This window comes from Sander lucioperca, chromosome 2 (genome assembly GCF_008315115.2).
Source record: "Sander lucioperca isolate FBNREF2018 chromosome 2, SLUC_FBN_1.2, whole genome shotgun sequence".
NCBI classification, from domain to species: Eukaryota; Metazoa; Chordata; class Actinopteri; order Perciformes; family Percidae; genus Sander; species Sander lucioperca.
This window is the reverse complement of record NC_050174.1, coordinates 7,689,736-7,711,674: the sequence shown is the minus strand read 5'-3', so window position 1 is coordinate 7,711,674 and position 21,939 is coordinate 7,689,736. Positions and strand designations below refer to the sequence as shown.

General features: G+C 39.8%; 1 protein-coding gene across 8 annotated transcripts in view; it reads right to left on the bottom strand.

Moving 5' to 3' along the window:
• Nucleotides 1-21,939, bottom strand: part of LOC116053943 (dmX-like protein 1) — a 59,842-nt gene that overhangs the window by 18,583 nt on the left and 19,320 nt on the right. For 6 of the 8 annotated variants that reach the window (XM_031305159.2, XM_031305162.2, XM_031305165.2 and 3 more), the window contains exons 17-34: nucleotides 21,766-21,888; nucleotides 21,445-21,663; nucleotides 19,193-20,433; nucleotides 18,681-18,939; nucleotides 17,895-18,028; nucleotides 17,264-17,450; nucleotides 17,064-17,174; nucleotides 16,127-16,296; nucleotides 15,189-15,286; nucleotides 14,869-15,034; nucleotides 13,612-13,740; nucleotides 13,315-13,453; nucleotides 10,199-10,992; nucleotides 9,684-9,782; nucleotides 9,076-9,243; nucleotides 5,767-5,958; nucleotides 5,047-5,123; nucleotides 773-894 (exon numbers count right to left, since the gene is read on the bottom strand). In XM_031305159.2, the coding sequence (XP_031161019.1) occupies nucleotides 773-894; nucleotides 5,047-5,123; nucleotides 5,767-5,958; nucleotides 9,076-9,243; nucleotides 9,684-9,782; nucleotides 10,199-10,992; nucleotides 13,315-13,453; nucleotides 13,612-13,740; nucleotides 14,869-15,034; nucleotides 15,189-15,286; nucleotides 16,127-16,296; nucleotides 17,064-17,174; nucleotides 17,264-17,450; nucleotides 17,895-18,028; nucleotides 18,681-18,939; nucleotides 19,193-20,433; nucleotides 21,445-21,663; nucleotides 21,766-21,888 (4,428 nt within the window). The remainder of the gene's footprint in view (nucleotides 1-772; nucleotides 895-5,046; nucleotides 5,124-5,766; nucleotides 5,959-9,075; nucleotides 9,244-9,683; nucleotides 9,783-10,198; nucleotides 10,993-13,314; nucleotides 13,454-13,611; nucleotides 13,741-14,868; nucleotides 15,035-15,188; nucleotides 15,287-16,126; nucleotides 16,297-17,063; nucleotides 17,175-17,263; nucleotides 17,451-17,894; nucleotides 18,029-18,680; nucleotides 18,940-19,192; nucleotides 20,434-21,444; nucleotides 21,664-21,765; nucleotides 21,889-21,939) is intronic. The other 2 variants (XM_031305160.2, XM_031305163.2) reach the window with 1 other exon arrangement.

The following is a 21,939-nucleotide window of genomic DNA, read 5'->3' as shown; positions in this document are numbered from 1 at the left end:
CTGAAGCTTAATGCTTACCCGTTCAGGAGGAAATTAGCCAACTCGGCTTCCTTTTGGGCTCTAAGCTGTCTCAACTTTCAAATACATCTCCAATATTTACCTGGGTTTTATTACTTGTCTGGTCATGCAACTGTTTAGAAACATGTCAAGGTTTTTCAGGTCAGATAGAATCTATCTCCATTAATCCCTTTCGTTTGTTTGCTGCTTCCATGGCTGTACTAACGTTACAGCTGTAGCGTGCTGGGTTTACGTGTTTACAGCTATATCTGGCAACCTGGCCTGGCTGACAAACTGGGCTGTTGATAACAACAAACAGGCCAAAACACAAACAGACTTTCCGTCACGGAACGGAAATTTCAAAGGAGAAAATACTGCATTAGTATTGTTGTCAGAAAAGACAGTATTTCAACTTAGCATATTTCCCTAATATCTGATGACATACTGTGGTAATTTTTGATTTAATACAGTAAATATATTACATATTGCACCTTTAAGTACACTGCCTATCTGTTTCAGGAAATTGTTGGGTTTTTTTTTTTTTTTTAGTTAAACTATACATTCATGACCAGTTTTTAATGATTTACATCCTCAGTAGGAATGAATGGGCTTGGAGTATTCAGCTCACAGCTCAAGACAGGGCAGGGAAGTTGGTAGGTACTGAGAAACGGACAAACACATTGTTGATTAGGGTCTTTTACTGGTTAACAATATGAAAAAATATGCTTAGTTTCTTTTCATTTAGGCAAACATGCGTTTGGTTTGACTGATTTACCTGGCCACTGTGCAGGAGAAGTGTTGGGCTGAACAGACTCATCCATGCTGACAGTTCTGACTGGCTGCTTCTGAGACAGCAAAACACTCTGATAAACGATTCCTGTGAAATGGTTCACATCGCTGTGGGAGACAAAAGAAAGCAACCACAGAGTCAGTACGAGCTGAGGGTACATATTAAACATGGAATGCTGGACTGAAAAGCGAAATTTATAATACTAGGTTAGTGGTGGTGTAAATATATATCCATGTTTTTCTTGTTCGGAATTCTGGAATTATGTTTTTTAAGTAAGAGGCACCGCTGCCAAGCTCTGTTCTGTCAAGAAATGAAATACTAATGGGCTGCATCTCAGGTTAACTACCTACAGTGAGGAAAATAAGTATTTGAACACCCTGCTATTTTGCAAGTTCTCCCACTTAGAAATCATGGAGGGGTCTGAAATTGTCATCGTAGGTGCATGTCCACTGTGAGAGACATAATCTAAAAAAAAAAATCCAGAAATCACAATGTATGATTTTTTTAACTATTTATTTGTATGATACAGCTGCAAATAAGTATTTCAACACCTGAGAAAATCAATGTTAATATTTGGTACAGTAGCCTTTGTTTGCAATTACAGAGGTCAAATGTTTCCTGTAGTTTTTCACCAGGTTTGCACACACTGCAGGAGGGATTTTGGCCCACTCCTCCACACAGATCTTCTCTAGATCAGTCAGGTTTCTGGGCTGTCGCTGAGAAACACGGAGTTTGAGCTCCCTCCAAAGATTCTCTATTGGGTTTAGGTCTGGAGACTGGCTAGGCCACGCCAGAACCTTGATATGCTTCTTACAGAGTCATCCTCTCCTTAATACAGTGCAGTCGCCATGTCCCATGTGCAGAAAAACACCCCCAAAGCATGATGCTACCACCCCCATGCTTCACAGTAGGGATGGTGTTCTTGGGATGGTACTCATCATTCTTCTTCCTCCAAACACGGTTAGGGGAATTATGACCAAAAAGTTCTATTTTGGTCTCATCTGACCACATGACTTTCTCCCATGACTCCTCTGGATCATCCAAATGGTCATTGGCAAACTTAAGACAGGCCTTGACATGTGCTGGTTTAAGCAGGGGAACCTTCCGTGCCATGCATGATTTCAAACCATGACGTCTTAGTGTATTACCAACAGTAACCTTGGAAACGGTGGTCCCAGCTCTTTTCAGGTCATTGACCAGCTCCTCCTGTGTAGTTCTGGGCTGATTTCTCACCTTTCTTAGGATCATTGAGACCCCACGAGGTGAGATCTTGCATGGAGCCCCAGTCCGAGGGAGATTGACAGTCATGTTTAGCTTCTTCCATTTTCTAATGATTGCTCCAACAGTGGACCTTTTTTCACCAAGCTGCTTGGCAATTTCCCCGTAGCCCTTTCCAGCCTTGTGGAGGTGTACAATTTTGTCTCTAGTGTCTTTGGACAGCTCTTTGGTCTTGGCCATGTTAGTAGTTGGATTCTTACTGATTGTATGGGGTGGACAGGTGTCTTTATGCAGCTAACGACCTCAAACAGGGGCATCTAATTTAGGATAATAAATGGAGTGGAGGTGGACATTTTAAAGGCAGACTAACAGGTCTTTGAGGGTCAGAATTCTAGCTGATAGACAGGTGTTCAAATACTTATTTGCAGCTGTATCATACAAATAAATAGTTAAAAAATCATATATTTTGATTTCTGGATTTTTTTTTTAGATTATGTCTCTCACAGTGGACATGCACCTACGATGACAATTTCAGACCCCTCCATGATTTCTAAGTGGGAGAACTTGCAAAATAGCAGGGTGTTCAAATACTTATTTTCCTCACTGTATCTATGCTGCTTGGTTACAGAGAAGAAAAGCTTTGTGACAAAGAAAGCGTCAGTACTCACGTTCTTACGTCAAGTAGCTTTTCAACACACACACACACAAAAACCTTGGATTATTGCAGAAGAAGTTTTTACAGAGAATATGGGATGCTTAATCCACGAGGGAGTCTCTTTAGTTTTAAACATCCCCTTTTAAGCTTTTGCAAAAAAGAAAATTGACTCTACATCAAAAAGAATCTAAAAGTCAAAGGAAGCATGATTCAGAAGGAGTGGCAGCCACTGTGGACTTAATGCACTTCTCACAACAAACTGAATCCATTATGTTACACACAACACTGCAAATGTACAAGTACAGTAACCTCTAGTGCTTTTAGGCTTCATATGGATGTGACTGTTAACTATATTAAACTGAAGTTAACATGATGACAGAGAGAGAAAAGAGCTGAACCTATCAAAACACTGTCAGCTTGGCGGCAACACTCAACCCCTGCAACCTACATCCTGAAATACCTTTTAAAAAATGTACACACTCTCTTACACTCACTCTCTCGCTTACACTCATGAGGAAGAAACAGAAGTACAATTTCATCAAACCCGTGCAGCGACACACCTGTAGAGTTTATATCACACAGAGCCATCATATATACTGTAGATGGCTCTGTGTGTATACAGGAGTAAAGTATATGGTGGATAAGAAAGATACGAAACCAAGTGCTCGTTTATGTTTGTGTGAGGTTTTAAATACCGAGGTCAGATCTTGCTCTGAAAAAATAATTAATGTTTTACTCTCTTTATGACACATTATTTAGTTGATACAAGCAATTCTATCTCTGGGGTCACAGCACTGTGGCTTTAAAGGTCCCAGTCTGGTCAAGCATAAGTAAAAATGATTCTGTACAACATCAAGCAATCTGGCAGAATCGTCGCAGGAACTCACATGGCAGCACAGCCGTAAGCTAAACACACATGCATTCACCCATCCATCCACTGGGTTGTTGTCAAAGTGATTTGGAGTTATGGTACATATGCATCTTAAATAAACAATGTTCCTCCCATCTGTCAAACTCCAAAATCAAATTAAGTATTTACAATAAGAATGAGAAAGAGCAGCCTTCATAAATCATTCTCAACACGATCAAAACAGACTGTTGATGACAGTCATATTTTATTTTTGTTTTGCAAACCAACACGTTAGTTTCTTTCCATGTTTTAAATCGCACCAGTGTAGCGCTTTGTAAAAACAGCCTAAAGCACATGCTGAGATGAGTTTCCATAAACAAAGCCTTTTTGAAAAGCATTTTCTACTTTGGTGTTATATTTGTAGTGTTTGACTTGACATGTATGTGTGCATTACCCTCTTGCTTGGTTACCAGTAGTCATGTCCCTTCCCCTTTATCTCTTATTATTCTGCTCCAATAAGACTAAAAACCTTCACACACACACACACACACACACACACACACACACACAAATAAATAAAGCCAAAAAATGCAAATTAACAGTATTTTTGCCAGAAATCTTGTCTTTTAAATGCTAATGCTAAAAATAGGAAAATAAAGTCAGATCACTCTTGATAGATAAATAATCCAGCCGCTAGTGCTGTTATTTGGGGTCGTGTCAAGGTGAATGTGGTGTAAAATTGAAAAAAAGTGTATCAAATTTAAGCAATGCATCTCGGAGAGATGCTGAACCCACTATGAACTCAAAACCTTTTGAGTCAGGCTGAATAAAACATTTTTTATTTTAAACATTGGGTATATGGGATGTGCAAAGATCTATTTCCCCTAGATGCCCAAATATTCTTAAGGAATGGATGGATTGACAATAACTCAAGGCTTGGAATGTATTAAAGTTGACTATGGCTACATTTAGACTGCATGCAAAAGTGACTAAAATTTTTTGCTCTCATGTGACTGTTTATTTCACAACAGCGTGAACAGCACAAATGATGAAATGAAGTTTCAAACGTCATATCCGTGTTCATGCCACTTTTATATCACTCTAGAACGTCATTCGTCACAATTCTGTGCTGGCTGGAGTCATTAGCGACGCGATCCCACCACTCCTGGCTCTGCATCCACACACACCTCCGTACAGAAGTAGCAGCGATTGCTCAAAAAAAAAAGTCATGAATAAAATGTGGCTCTCTTTCTCCCTATCCTCGTCATCATCTGTAAACGAATTTGCTGGCTTCCACTGCATGTCAGTTTATAAATAAAACCGTAAATGCTGACAGTGGCCTCCATGCTTACTTTCATACAACAGCGTGCTGCGTGTTACGTCTTTTTGTTATTGTTCTTTTGCGCATGCGCAGCACTAAGGCTTGCAGTGTGAACATTGCCAATGAAGTTGCTGATTACATTGCTTTGTCGAACGGTCCCTTTAAAATGACAGCCTAGGAATTAATATCTTGTAATGCTTGCTTGGGGCACTTACCTGTGGGTGTGTCCATCACACAGACACTGATATATACAGGCTGACAGGGAGGCAGCCAATGTGTGCATCACATAGATCTGAAATAAGGGATAAATAAACAAATTAATTAGTGTTTGAAGGTGCATGAATACAACTGAAATTAAACACACCTGAAAGAACTAAATTAAAAACTTTACATGTCAAAGCATTTGTCAAACATTGATACACAATACAACCTACTACTACTACAAACACATCTTTTACATATCTGAGTATATGAGTTTTCACCTGGTTTTAAAATCTGTCCTGAATGATCCGATCATAAGTGGATAGCTCGAAGTACCTAGCAACAGAATGTGTCTCCATATGCGTCTTGAGTGAAAACTTGTGATCGGATCACACTACTTTATATGCACTCAATATATACTTAGAGCGGTCCACTTGTGATCGGATCACTCAAGACGGATGGTGGTACTGCAATTCCTTTTACATCTACTATAAGCTAATATCATCTGTTAGATCTGCCCGGATATGGACACTTAAATCAAGGCTCTAAGAATTTTTCTCAGTTTGTTAGAAATGCATATATTTTAATGTGAGTCATTGCACACATTTCCCAATATGATTGTCATCTTTTAAAAAAATCAAATGTATAACCCTTCTATCAAAAAGAAAAGTCCATTTATGCAATCAGCAGTACCAAAAGTGGAAATGGATGCATGAGACCAGAGACTGCCTTACCTCATTGTTAACGACATCGGGATGTGGAGGAGAGTCGAGTGAATTGATGGTCTGCAAGATGTCATGAGCCAGGTTGGTCAGGTAGACAATAGGATTGGCCACCACTGTCTTTACGTTGGCCGTGCAAGCCATCAGAAGAGGGATAGAAGTCGGTTGACAACATGGCGTCACCGCTGACTGGATGGTGTCATCCTGTTGGGAGAAATAAGAGAGAAACATTAAAACGTGGGTTCAGTCATTACAGTATGTCTGCGGTTACACTAAAAAACAGATGCACTAATGAATTCACATAATGTTTTTTTTTTTTTTATTATTTTTTGGGCTTTTCTGCCTTTAATCGATAGGACAGCTAGGCGAGAAAGGGGGGGGAAGACATACAGGAAATCGTCACAGGTCGGACTCGAACCCCGGACCTCTGCGTTGAGGCATGAGCCTCTCAGTATATGTGCGCCTGCTCTATACCACAGAACCAACCCGGCCACATTCACATACTGTTTTGACAATGTTGATCATGTTGATGTTAAACTGCATTTCGTTGTACTGGTTGTCCTTACTTGTGCAATGACAATAAAGTTGAATCTAATCTAATATAATGTATAACACAGTAAATAAAAAATAAGTGTTTAGTGTTCACAAAGAACTCTCCTCATTAGACTTAGTACACCTGTATACGGGAACATTCATTGCTTTCTTGATTTTATGAATAATTTTTTCATTTTAAATCTCACTGGCTCTTTGGCAATATTGTTTTTGTTACACTCATGCCAATAAAGCATATTGAATTGAATTGACATATGCATAACTACATGACACACACACACACACACACACACACACACACACACACACACAGTACACTTTTAAAAATAGAGCAGATAATATATTCAACTTCCTCATTTTTAAGAGGGTAAATGAGACAGCTCACAGAGACTTGATGCTTTGATCTGTGGAACAAGACCCTTTTGCTGAGTCAAAATAAGTCATAAATGATCCCATTCTTAGAGAGAGCATGACTTGTTTTTCCAGTGTGTGAATGACATTTAAAGAGCTAAAAAGAAGAGATAGGCAATGAAAGGGGTGCCAGGTTTTGTGTTTGTTTACTAGATCCCTGAACATGACTCTGTGTGTAACAGTACCACAGGCTTATATTCGTCACGCTTGATGAATCACATTCAGTTGTGACTAACCTACTTAACAGAAGCTCTTTAGAGCTTAAAAATACAGAAATTTCTTCGACAACAATGGAGAAATTTGATAATCATGGGACCAGAGCTAGGACAAAAGAAAACACTTTTATTTCAAAATCAAAGTAACTCCCAGTGTTCGTCAACAGTGCCAAAATTGAAGAAAGTTGTTCCCATGCCCGTTCATTGAGTTGTTTACCTCCTAAAATTCGCGTCAACCTTTGAATAGTCAGCCTAAGGCAGAACCTCTCTCAGGAGTTTGGAGAATCAGCCCAACCTGCCAGCCCATAACTGGAGGTGTCTGAGTGTGAGTGTGAGTGTGAGTGTGAGTGTGTGCGTGTGTGTGTGTGTGTGTGTGTGTGTGTGTGTGTGTCTGTCTTGGGAATCTGGTTGCATTAGGACAAGCTTTCAGATGGCTTTGTGTGCGTCTTTCTCTATGATCAGTTAAATAATACTGCAGCTTTATTTTTCTGTATTTTGTGTTGCAAAAAATATATATATTTTGTACACATAATTCTTGTTGTTCCTGTCTAAGTAATTAGTAATAACTAAATAACACATTTAGTTTGTGTTGTCAATGTTCAGAGCCTCTGACAGATAATGTTTGGGAAGGCTGCACCAAATTTATTACCACTTGTCTATCATGAAATATTCTGGTTGCAAATATAAAACAAACTTCTCAGTAACTATTATTTTCAATATCATTTAAAAATATATATTTTTATATTAGTTTTCTCAATTCACTGTCATCACAGTTACCAGAAAAATGCTCGCCTTGTTTGACAAGTAACCAAAATCCCATGTATTATTTTGTATAATAAGAAAAACAGAAGCCAGGCAAAGTGTCTGTGAAGCTGTAACGGGCAAATGTATAATTGATCAACCTTTTAAAATTGACTTTGATGATGATGAATAATTTTATTTCGGTTAACATACATGAAAGAAACAATCATTTTCAACTCATCATTAAGTTCATTCCGTAATTTAACCCTCAACTCTGAAACACATCTATATTTTACATTAGTACTCACTTTACCAGTTTTAAAGATAGAGAACCGTCTTAAATTATAAATACCTTCTCTTAATAAAAAATAAATAAATAAATAATAATAATAATAATAATAATAATAATAATAATAATAATACAGACAGGAAGGCCATTGTTCACAACTCGACAAAGTATTTCCAAAGGTTTTAAATATACAAGATCTGGCCATTTTAAGATGCTGGAACTGGATTCATAATAACAAGCTTTATGTATTATTCGAATTGCTCTCTTCTGAAGTTTATTTGTAGGATCTATATTTGTTTAATAAGCATTTTCCCATTTTTCTGCACAGTATGACATGTATGCCATTACAAGTGAGCAATACAATATATGCGGACATCTCTTACTGAACAAATCCCTTACTTTATAAAGAACAGCGATAGATTTAGATTCCCTAGATTTCCTTCTTTTTCTTAAAGATTTTTTGGGGCATTTTTAGACCTTTATTTATAGGCCAGCTGAAGACATGAAAGGGGAGAGAGAGGGGGAATCATGTAGCAAAGGGCCGCAGGTCGGACTGGAACCCGCGGATGCTGCGTCGAGGAGTGAACCTCTATACATGGTCACACGCTCTACCAGGTGAGCTACCCAGGCACCGGTTAATTTCCTTTTAATATAATCTATATGTGGCTTCCAACAGAGCTTATAATCTATAATCACTCCCAAAAATGTTGTTTCATATACTCTTTCAATTTCTACTCTATTTAAGTTTATTTTTATATCACAATTGGCCCTGATACCACCAAACACCATATGTTTAGTTTTATTTTCATTTAGAGATACTTTGACTATTAATCAATCACAAAAATAGTTTTTGTGTCATTTATTTAGGGATCAATCATATTTCATTCTCTTTATGTTAATTTGAAAATCAAAGCAGCATGCAGGACCAGCCCTAACTACCGATCACCAAGACCAATTTTTCAATCAAGAATTGGCATTCAAGTGGATTATTGATTAACTGACTAATTGTTTTATCACTTTCACCAGCAACCTTAAATTAGTTTTTACAGTCACTGAAAAGTGTGTCTGTCAGTGACTTTACTTTAAGTGTGTATCTGTGCATGTTTTCATTACCTGGTGAGACTCTTGAAGCAATAATATGAGCTCCATGCGCACCGAGGCCAGTCCTCCACCGTGGGAGCCATGCAAGTTGCAGTAGCTCAGAAACATCCTCAGTAAGGGCTGGTTACTCTGCAGCCAGTGTCTCCTGCTCCTCTGGCTGTCACCACGAGGACTCCCCGGCTGGAAAACAAATACATACTTTATTAGTTTTATAGACAAATCAATCCAACATCCCTGTAAATATGCCAAAGTTATCCAGCTGGCTAATGTTTAATCAAAAGCCCCACAGTGGTATGCTAAAAACAACCACGTTTTAAGACAAGGCATAATAATCTGTTCTGTCAACAATAAATAACTAGAGGGTCTTTGAAATTGAACTTGTGCACAGTGAGTGTAATGCACAAGGGTATGTATGTATAGTTAGGTGTGCTGCTAAAGCTGAAATAGAGGAAATTGACTGCAGCATGTTAGAAAGAGTTTAGATATATATTCAAAGGAAAAAATCTTTTCAATTTACAATTTTTCAAACTATGTCAAGACACACTGTGCTGTTGTGTTGCATGGATTTTTTCGTCATAAACATCTGACAATTCTAGAAGCCGCCAGCTATCTACACCCACCTGTTCCTCCTCCACCAACCCAGAAACAGGGGCATCACCCTGAGCAGACAGCTCTGGCAAGCAGGGCTTGTAGCTGCAGCAACGCTGGAGAGCCACCACCTGGGTTAAACAGAATAATAAAAAAAAGAAATCTTAAAATCAATTCATCATGAAGGATTTTATCCTGCATGCGTAGGAGTGAAAGCAAAACATTTCACCAAATAGTCAATAAGAAACATGCAAACAATTTTTATAAGAGAAGACCACTGGATTTTTTACCAATGTGATGTTTATATGCACTGACACAGTGCGCACAGAGAGATCAAGTCTTGAAGCAGTGAACATGAAGACAGGAGAGATGTGTGGGAGTTATGTAAGTTATAAATGTTTTATTGAGTGAACTTAAGGGTGCAGCCAGACTTATACTTATGCTTCACCAGACAGATGGATATTATAATGATAACTACACTAAAAAACACATTTGAGTTTTGACCTTTAAGGTCTGTAAAAGTGTTTAAATATGTGTGTGCTATTACCTCTCTTTCCAACCACTGGTAGAGCTGGCAACGTAGCTTCCCTCCATCCAGTTCATACCCTGTCGACAGCGTCCGGAGCTCATTGGTCATAATCTTCAAGCAGGCAGTAAACTTGAGCTGGGCTGCCAAGGTGTCATTAGATGGAGCCAGGAAGTCATTGCGGTCTTCACTGTCCTCTCTCGTCACTGTCTCCATTAATGGCGACATGGCATCCTGTGCGTCCTGGAACACACTGCTGCTATCTGCACTTCTACTGCTCTTAACATTTTTATTTTCTTCTTCATCCTCATCTTCATCATCATCTTTGTCAACATCCCACTTTAGCTCCAGGGACTCGTCTGGATGCGTCAGTGAAGGCTGGCTCCAGTCAAAACTTAACACTGAATCTGACTGGCTGTTGGATAAGCTGTTTGCGTCTGACTCGTAGCCGTTTAGAGCCGGCTGAGGCCAATCCGGCTCCGATGTTTGTCCATTCTTGCTGCCAACATTGAGTTTGGCAGCGGTGCCAGTATCTTCCTGGTCGGGGAGTTTAGAATGCTTGCGGACTTTTGGCATCTTGGAGAGGACTTCAAGTGCTAACATGGGGCAGCCAGCTTGCAGGTGTGCATATGCAGCTGTGAAAAACAGCTTCCTCTCCTCCAGGCTAATGGAGTCAGCCCTGCGACCCTCAGCGGTCAGTCCAACTTTAGCCTTGTCTGAAGAACCAAAATGGCGGCGAAGGAGGAGTGGGTGGGTACGAAGGTAGGTGTAAAAGTTGAAAACCTCAGGATTACATGCAGACACAGAAGAGGAACCTGTCATAGATGCAAAGAGACAGAAATTTTAATTTTATGTGTGTCGGTGGCAACAACCAGCCACCTTTACTGCTTTGACTACAGTACCTGCAAAGGACAAACTGTTAATGAATCAGACAATGAAATGGAGCTATAGCTAGCCTAACTGAATCTTTAATGAACTTCTAAACAAACTAAGGTATGGAGCTATGTGACCACTTAACATTGTAAGGATGTCACGAGAACCGTCGGTACCAACATTCTTAAAACGTGACGGTACTCGTTTTTCTGCAGTAGCGTAGGTATCATTGGTAACAAAGGTACCGAAGTTACAATTATTCCGGATCTGATGGGGGCAGCATATACGCGCAAGTGGTAAAGAAGAAGAACGCCTACAAGCACACGGGAAAAACTACAGAAGTTTAGTCTAATAGGGAAATACTTTGCATTCGAGGCAGATGACAACGAACATATAACTGATGCTCTAAAGCCCGGGTGCAAACGATGCCATCGTTCATTTCAAACACAGGGAGGAAACACCTCAAATTTGGCAAAGGTGAGTGAGTTTGAAGTCATATTAACATCATATACAAACTGTAAAACTTCATATCCTTATCCTAAATCACAGGCCCTATGTTTGTTTGAGGCAGCTGGCATTGTTGCCGTGAAACCAGCTAACGTTATGCTCGATGTAATGTTTGCGATAGCCAGTAATTTGTTAACGACGCTAATGCATTGCAACGTTATACACTACCTCCATGCATCGCCATTCAGCCGGTGTCCTGTCAGCAAAATGTAGCCTAATGTCATTGGATTAAATAATTATTTAAATGGTAATGATTTTAATAAATCTTTTCAGCCTGCCACCATGTCACTGACAATGAATTTAAATTTATGTGTATAATTTAAACTAAGGTGTGTGTGCATGTTTATGAGTGTAGCTTAGCACCTGTAGCCCCCACTGTTTTATTATTATTAGTCATTGTCAGACAGTATGTCTAATAACTAAAATATCTCTCGCTTTTTGTATGTCAAATGTTTAAATAAAGGAATTCATGTTTAAGTATTATTGTTTTGTTTTTTGTTTTACACACCGTGGTATCGACTTCGGTATCGAGTATTGTGTACTTTTGGTGGTATTGGTACCGACTACTAGATTTTTGGTATCGTAACATCCCTAATACACTGACAAACTGCATTCTGCGGTCAACTAAAGGCGAGTAGAGAGTGGAGTTGCGAGTTCATTTTATTGAGAGCGGCGGATGGACAAAAAGGCAATGCATTAAGTTTACTTCTTTTCATCCAGGTGTAAACAATACCAAAGAGCCTGTCAGACTTCTCTGTAAGCACATTAAATGTGCTTTGAGAACATTATTTATGAAACACATAGCACAGAAATGTTAATCTGGTACTGGTTTGGCTCTTAGGTCAATGTGAGGCTCATATTAAGTTCAGTTCTTCATCTATTCATAATGCAAGCCTTGTATATTTTCTTCAATGAAATGGTCTTGTGTCCAGTATACTGCAATTACTTGTGCAATTTCACATACTAAAAGGGCTAAAAATAGTCGCAAAGCTGAGCCATTTTGTGAAAGCAGCGGATTCAACATCAGAGTGTCAAAGCACAATCTGCAGCACTTACAGTACAGTATACCCCACTGTTTTTACCTGCAATGCTGCATTTGACAGGCCTGAAACACGCTATCGAGATATTTAAAGGCCTCTGACAGTACACACTATATACAATGTCAGATTCTGGCTAAATGGTGTTTTTTCATTCATAAATACAATGTATTTTGAAACAAAGATTCTCAGGGTATTATAAAAAGTGTGGAGGGATATACAACAAATACTATTAAAAAAAAATACGGGAAAAGTTTAGCAAAAATTATATAAATTATTTTGTATAAAAAAACATAACGATAGATTTTCTTTTGGAAAAAACATTACCAATATTTATCAATACAAAGTATTGCTATGAATGACCAACACTTAAATTATTAGAATACATTGGCAATACCAGCAATCAAAACATGGGGCACATATATGAATTTTGTCTAAATAATCACTTGGTTTTGTTTTCTTGTATACTTTAGTACAATTGATGTATGCATAACAATGTGGGAATGACTACAAAGATGTGCATGGTCATGATCTGAAAATTTGGCAACCCACAATATGGTAGTGGACTTGCTCCTACTGAAAATTTCAAATGGGCAACTCGGGGGTAAAAATTCTGTAGGTTATCAATTTAGTGTAAAAATAAATGTTTACAGTAGCAAACTGTACCATCTTAATTTCACATTTGCATTGAAGTAAAGAAAAAAAAATAAGCAGACTTACCAGTGTCACATTTGCTCTCAGTGGACCCAGAGCTGGTGCTGTTCACAGGTTGTTCAAGTAGAGTGTCCAAGGCTCTGCTGTAGTCCTCCAGGACCCAGTGAGCCATGCTCCGCAGGAACGGGTCTTGGTGGGCTTGAATCTGACATATACAGAGAATTACAATGGCTTATTCTGGATGCTGCAGTGTATTAATTAACAAATGCTGGAGAGTCAAACAACACTGGGTAGTTTGATTAAATAGTGAAAATGTCCAGGGTAAAAACATTAGCTTGTGGAAGCTGCACACAAACTCTGCACCTGTTTGTCTTGTCCCAGAACATGTCTCTGGAGGATCTTTTTGTAGGTGGATGCCATCTCAAACTCAGACTCATACAATCTGGAGATCACCAGGGCAAGCTGTAGGTCCTGCATTTTCTCTAAACACACCTGGAGGAGGAAATAAAACAAGATATCATAGTCGGTTCTCATTTTAAAATGGTTTCTGAGCTATTGGCACAGGCCTGAATGGGGTGCGATAAGACAAGATGATGACATAATGATTTTCAATAGTTACAGCTTTCTTGTTTATCTGTTGAAAAGGAAAGGAAATAACCAAATGATTGTAAAGATTTACAGAGAATATGTTTACAGCATTTACTAACTGGGACTTTTGGGACCGATTGGTGGAATTGCTGTGAACGAAATTATGTTTAACCATGTATCCAGCTAACTTAAATAGCTCACGTTACTGTATTGTGTGAACACTTAACTTTAGTTAATTGTATATGGTGTTTTCTTTTGCGGGGTGCAAATGTTCCATCAAAACAAGTTCTTTCCCTAGAGCATTTTGCAGATGCACCGTTGCTGTGTCCGGAGCTTGGCGCCACCCAAGATGATTGTGATTGGTTAAAGAAATGCAAATAACCCAGAGCGTTTTTTCTCCTATCCTGGAATGCATCAGTGGTAGAGCCAGACCTTACTCCACAGCGCTATAGAGATAGGTCTGGCAATGCAAGACCAGTGAATAGTTGAAGTTGCTGAAGGTGTGAGGTGCATTTCAATGAGACTACCTTCTAGCCAGAGAGACTAAACAAAGTCAATGATAGCCCTTTGCCGGGGTGACACTCATTTCCATAAAATGCATAAAGATGAAATAATGATACTCATTGCTTCAGGGACTTTCTAAACAGAAATAACCTTGATGAATAAAGTTAAGCAGACAAGATGACCAGAAGCACCCCTCTTGATATGTGAGCAAAAGGATGGAGAGCTGTGTTTTTGTGGCTTAACCTACCTAACCCTAATAAATGGCACAAATACTAATGCCAGTATAATTTTTCAAACAGCAACAGCCATTCCAACAACCATGCATAAAATAGGCACTGCCCTTAACTATGAATTGTTAAAAAAAAAAGGGCATGCGTACAATACTACAGACATTTTATTAAAGAAACTGAGCTGCACTTGACATTACTCATAATAAAAGGTAAGGTTTAGCAGGCTGACAAGTGGCCCTTGCAGTTGAAGGAACAAGTGCTTCTTGCAAACAGTGTGTCATGTCTATTTTCAACTTGCCTCCACAGCATCCTTGAGGGAGCCGGCTAGAAGGAAAAAGGCTGCAGAATGCTGGAACCGCTGCTTTCCCAACAGAGAAAATGCATTTTTCAGTGCTGCTTTCCTCCAACGGTCCTCACTGAAGTTGTTGCGGAAAAACTCTGTCATTTTAGCATTGTTCTGAGACCTGGGGAGAAATACATTATGGATTCAAAACAACAATACTTGTGTCACAGATCTTCAGTAATCTGACAGAACCTATTTTGGTTAAGGGTAGGGAACACATCATTGTGGTGACTGCATTTATATGTTATATGCAAAATTATGTCAGTTTTGCCTACCTGTACAATCCCCAGACCACTGCCTTCTTTTTCAGTGCGAGGTAAAATATGGCTGCATCCAGAGGATCATTGTTTCTCTGTAAAGAAGTCTTGGCAACCTGACAGAGGAAAAGAACAAAAAAAACATTGAGCTCCTCCTCAGCCTTTACAGTTTTATCCACAGAACAAGTTATAGCTTTATGTGTCATTTCAGGGAGTGGCTCAGTTATAGTGCTGTGTTTTATAGCAACCTCTGCAACATTTTGCTTTCACCCACCTGACAGCATGTCATTTATAAATGAAGCAATCAATATGAAGTACACAGGGCTAACACACTAATGGCCAACCCTTCAAAGTCGTTATGTGTAGACCTTTTATGTCATTATAGCATCTTTAAAATGATTTTGTGCAGTTGTGTTGTGAGAAAAAAGGAGACAATCTTGATGTGTTGCTTAGTGTCAGACCAACAGTACAAAACAAAAAGATAATTCATTTACTACCGAATAAGATGAAGAAAAGCAGCAAATCCTTACATGAGAGAAGCTAGAAGTAAAAATATGTGGCATTTTTCCAATCAATCACTTATCAAAACAGATGCCGTTTGATTTTCTGTGGATCGACTTCTCAACTGTAGTTTCAAATATGTAGAAAAGCACTTCATATGAATAACTAGACACTGAATTAGCTCAACAATTCAATTTGATGAATAAAACAAGACTACAATATCTAACAAGAATGCAAACTGAATGTTAAACTAAACTTCACAGAAATTTCCTTTTCATATACTGTATACCTCCTTTTTTACTCTAATTTGCTACTGACCGAACAATCTGCAAATGTGTACATCAAATCATCAAACAATTTATTTGAACAAGACTGCCACTGGGTCACTATTTAAGATTTGAGCAAAGAACCCTAAATTGATGCTGATAATTAACTAATGTCATTAGCCTCCTCACCTTCTCAATACACCTGCGTAGCTTGTTGGTGCTGCGCAGCCACCAGCCAACACCCATTGAGCGCAGCTCAGGCCAGGTGGGCTCTCCCTTCTGTAGGGCAGGCAGCATGTTCAGCAGCTCCTCCTCAGCCTCAGAGTGGAAGGCCCAGGCATAATGACATGTTGACAGGCCTGGAGAGAGAGAAAAAAGACGTGGAAAATGGGGAATGTTCTGTATTTCATAGGGAGAATACCAACACTGTGTAGTGAGTTAAAGCAGGAGCACAGTCGGTTCCATATATTTAAAGCAGTGAGTGGCCTCTTCCAGCTACAGTGTTGTACTGCTGGCCACTTAGAGGAGTTTTATAGGAGCATACATAGATTAAGTGCTTTGCTCAAGGGTATCTGTACTGCAATAGTTAAGGATGATGAATAGTCTTCATCCTGGCAGGCTTGTTTACTTCTCTCACTGAGACTTTTACTGTCAAACATTTACAATTGAGACCATCATAATATTCTCTCTTTCTAGCTTTAGAGGTCTTTGTAGAGTTACTGATACCTAGGTGAGCACTGGAGCTATATCTAAAAGGAGTGCAGGGAGACAGCTCTTTAGGCAGCAAGCTGGAAACTTAAGTCACATTAAATCTCGCAAGAATTGAAAATATAATTAAGGCCTTTTGAACAGTGTGTGCTAATTTTAAGGGCAATCAATTTAGGAGTTGTAAGATTACAAAAATAATATTTTTTGTCAATTGTGGCCCTGTACAGAGTGTTGAATGCTACAGTCTTTGTCTGCTCATTTGTGCCAGCTATAAAATGCCCCCACTGAAAACCTTTGAAAACTACTAGCCTGTTCAGGGACTCCTTATGAAATTTTGCTATTGAGCTAACTCGGGGACAGTCAATGACATGTGCATTGTCCCTGTTAAATAAACGAAAAAATAAATGACCCACTGTACCTTGCCGTAGCAGCTGTGCTCGATGTGCTGGAGGCAGGGAGGTAGAGAGGAAGGTGTGGAGTCTGACGGCCAGCAAGAACTTTAGACCACACTCATCCAGTGTCTCTCCACCTGGTAGGTCAATGACAGACATGATGTTTGGAATGGAGCACTTAATTTCTATCCATTTGAAGAACTCTTATTTTATTTTCCTGCAGTACCTTTGCTCTTGCCCTGGCTGTCCTTGAGGTCTGTGCTTGTGGTAGCGATGGTGTCGGCCAGTGCCATAAGAGACATCTGCTCCATACGGGTTAAGCCCGGCAAACTGGAATGAAGAAGATGACTGGACAGAACCTGGGCATGCTCTGGACCAAAGAATGTCGGACTGTACTGGGACAGGTCAATTACCTGCAGACAGGGAAGAAGACAGTGTAAAAAATTTTTTATGGCATTTCTTCTTTTTCAACACATAATAGAGAGAGGCCATGGCTGGAATCAAACTCACAACAGCTTTGTGTGTGTGTGTGTGTGTGTGTGTGTGTGTGTGTGTGTGTGTGTGTGTGTGTGTGTGTGTGTATGTGTATGTGTATGTGTATGTGTATGTGTATGTGTGTTGCCTCATCCTTTTAACAGTATCTAGAGACTTAGCCAACACAAGGCTAGATTTTTGATGCATTTGCTTTGGACATCATGGGCATTCAAGGCAGCAATATATCTAAAATGAACCACGACATACACAATTATGCATGTCAAAGCTTCACACCGGAATACCAAAAGAGGCCAAATGTTGCTGTCCACTATCATTTATATAAAAAAAGTATTTTAACCAAGCACAAGCCAACAGAAACTGACCTTGTTCCCAGTTTCCTCTTGATCGTCTTCCAGAGGGTCCAGGTCTGCAATGCTGGGTGTATGAAACAGCTCATCATAAACATCAGTGTGACTGGAACCATGCCCACTATCTCCACTCACACTGCCCACTTTATCTGTAGGGAGACACAAGACAGAGCTAAATTACACAAGACATGCATTTCATAAGAGATTTGCAGAAATAATCCCATCCTGCTGGGGAGCCAGCAGATTCAATTAAATTACAAAAGAGCATGACTTTCTCTTTCTGCTTTCATTCTTCTCACTTTGTATCCCCAGAGATACAATGAGGAAAAACTAGAAGACCAAAGAGTAGGATATTATTCTCAGTCTTACACCTTGAGGTAGGGTGGCTAACGGTTTCTTTCCAACTGTAAATACGGTTTCCCTGATTTTGTATGTGTACATGCTTAATTTTTTAATTAAAACAATTAAACAACAATAATAAACAAACAAGAAAATACCTAAGGTAATGCATTTGTAGCCACAGTGCAGAGTACAGTTCTTCCAAGTGCAATACATTTTGACTTGTTATAAAGGTTTTTTGATATTATGGATTTTTATATATTCAAATTACAGCAAGTAAACATCCTTTATCCAGTTTTTGCTTGGCTGATTGTCATTTTCCAACTTTATATTTTATGAATGTTGTCATATTTTCAGCACTTTGCTTTACATGGTCGATGTTAAGTACTACTGAAATAAAGTTACTATTATTCTATTCATTACTGAATATTATTATTATAAAACCACATGTTGTATACCCACCAGGTTTTGGTGATGTATCCTCATCGGCTGCAAGAAGGGCGTACAGAGGCAGGGGAGGGATGGAGCTTATCTCTGTGTAGTCAGGGGTGGAGTTCTCTGCTTTGCTGAACATCTTCCGATCCCTGGCTGTGCTGCCTCCGGCGCTGATGGTTTGAGAACGCACACGTTTCTCAGGATTGGTGCTACTGTCTTTAAGTGTGACAATTTCTCCAGCAATGCATTTCACCAGGTGGGAGAGGATGGCTTTGGCACGGTGAACCTTAACATAGACAAATTATGTTACACATTTTTATTTCAAATATCACAACAAATATCAATGTTCTGGCTAATTTAATTCTGTTTAAATGTAATGGTCTGCTTTACTTCAGCTTCAAACCTTATACTAATTAAATTATATTAACTGACAAAACTGACCTCTCACAGCAACCAGAGAAGGTGCTTAAATAAAAGAAAATTATCAAAAGAAAATATGAAGTATTGTAGACAGTAATTAAGTAATTTCTTTAACTTACCTTCCCTAGATCCATGAGCTCCAATAAATGTACAGGGTGGTACTGGGGCAGAGTGGGAAAGAGTTGGTGAGCTGCTTCAAAAAGCCCAGAATCTTCCATCTCTACAGGCAGATCATACGCTGTTCTCTTCCCACTGAGTTTCTGAGCCAGGCTCATCATCGATCTTGTCAGGGCCTTTTTGGGAGGGGCCAGTGAAGACATGGGTGCCCCAGAGCTGAGCCCCTCCTCCTGGCTCTGTCTGACGGCTGAGATTATGGAGGAGACACTGCTGCTGATGTCTGTGTCTTGGACAATCGCAGCATTGTGTTTGGATGGTGCTGGGGGCTGCCACTGGGAGTAGACGTGCATCTCACAGTCCATGCCTACTACCAAGATGCCATCTCTTACCCAGGAGAGGGAGACTGGAATAGGTAATGAGCCTTCAACAGAGGAGACCAGATCAACGGATCGAAGCAGAACCAGGCGAGACAATCTCTGGTCTCTACTGGCATCAGATGTCAAACCGAGTTCTGGAGGCTTCCCAGACAGACGACCGTACATATAAATCTTTGTCCCAATACCAACAGTCAGAACATGTGACCCATCTTCTTGGGAGACCCAGTCCAAATGAACCAGGCTCTTACTAGTAGAACCAGGACAGTCCTCCTCGTTAGGTATAGGGAAGTCCATGTTACCTGGAATATTGGCACTTCCAGTTGTGGGATCTGTGCTGTCCAGAACGATAGTCTGCTCTAGAATCCACTGCGAACCACCAGTGGACTCACACTGGAAGATGCCAATGTGGACCAATGGCTCTCTAGTGTTTGCTGGGTTGGGGCTGGGAGTGAGATTTGGGCTACACTGTACAGTTAGGGTTGGGGTCAGGTGGGTGTTGGTGTTGGACTGCACATATGGGAGGGAAGCCAGCGTAAGAGGAGAAGTCAACAGTCCATGAGAGTTCAGATAGGGTGTCGAGCTCAGAGGTGTGTTTGGCATCTGCCTGTAGGCAACTGCAATCCGTCCAGAGTGACAGCAGCTGACCTCTATAGGACGACCTTGCACTCTTACTGCGCTGCTGTTGGGAAGTCTCTCCTCCACCAGCAGAGGCCACTCCTCCCACTGGTATACCAAATTGTCCATAATGGAAGGCTCTGACGCAATGACATTGCACCTCCAGAACCGCACCTTTCTATCAGAACAGGAAGTAGCAAGGAGGTAAGGCACACGATCAGCTGGCAGAGAACATGACGCACTCAAGTGACCTAGGAAGAGAGTTGAGAATACACTATTAGGCAAGGAAGTTTTTCTCTTAATTCTAAAATGTAATACCTTTTTTTAGACTTTCATTTCTGTGAATTTATTTTAAGATTTTGATTAATTTTCAAAAAGGTTTAATTTGGGGATGCACCAAATCCAGATTTTTGGGGTTTGGCCGAAAACCGAATCCACTGGTTAAGATTCTGCCGAATCTGAAACCGAATACCGAATCCTACTCCCATCCTCAGTCCATTAACACAGTAAACACATGATGATGTTTAATGAAGTAAACAAAGTCGCACAGCCGCTAAAATAGTTAAATGTAACAACATAATGTTGAATTCACACGCTCTTTTCACATCGTAGGATAGCACATCGCTATCGCCAGATGAGTGACAATTTTGTTTGTTTTGTCGTCTAGGATGGGAAACCAGGGTTAAAAACGCCTGTGTACTTTTGAAAATCATCATTCATTTTATGTAGAATTTCAAAAACCTTTTTTTTCACGCTGACAATGAAATTTGTTGAAAAAATATGTTTGTCACTTTTTATTTTTCATTCCTATGTTAACAGAAGCAGGTAGTTCTTCCTTAGTCAATAAAGAAATGAAGGAATTTCAATCAATGTTTTTAATCATTTGCTAACTGAAAGACCATTCATTCAGACCATTTAGAAAATTTGCACCCTTGTCAATAATGGTGTTGGTAAATACCTCAGTGGCTGTTAAATTTCTTGTGCTCTGCTATTAGACTGGCATACTTGCATCCTGTTTTAATTCCATTCCATCACAATACAGTTTAATTGCAAAGAGAAATGTAATTATTATCACTACTATAATTAATAAAAACACTGCTGCTGCTACTACTACTATCAATATTGCCCTTTTTCATACTTCGGAATGCCTTGTGTTGTGTTTAGAGACTGTATACTTGTCCTCCACGCTGCATTTCACTACCAGAGGAAGTTCATAGACTTATGTCAATTGTGTGCGAGTGTGTGTCCTCATTGTCCCTCACCTGATGAAGGTGTAACACTGATGGCTTCCACTCCTTCTGGCAGAGCCATCTCTTGGCTGTACAGCCTGTGTGTTGTGAGGCTGAGGCGACAGGCACTCTGCAGATTGGAAGTGCAGGGTTTACTCTTCTGAGTTACTGGAGATCTGAACCTGTCAAAGCTCAAAGTAGAGCTGTTCATAGGAGAAGCTGTGGTGGCATCGTTCTCTGTCGCGGTTTCTTCTGTGATGACAAGAGGAGGAAAATATTGTTCAGAAAAGCTAAGGTCAAAACCCTCCCAAATTATTTGTTTTTATACATTACTTTTATGTTCAAAGTACCCACCCATGGTGATAGGTTGAGCAGCAAGATGGAGATGCCACATGTGGAGGAGCGAGCGACCTGTCGGGGTCAATTCGACCACCACAAGGAAAAACCGTGCCGAGAAAGCCGCCTTGCTTGAGGCTGCTGCAGGGAAAACACAGACACAAAGAGATTATTAATAACCAGTGCCACTAT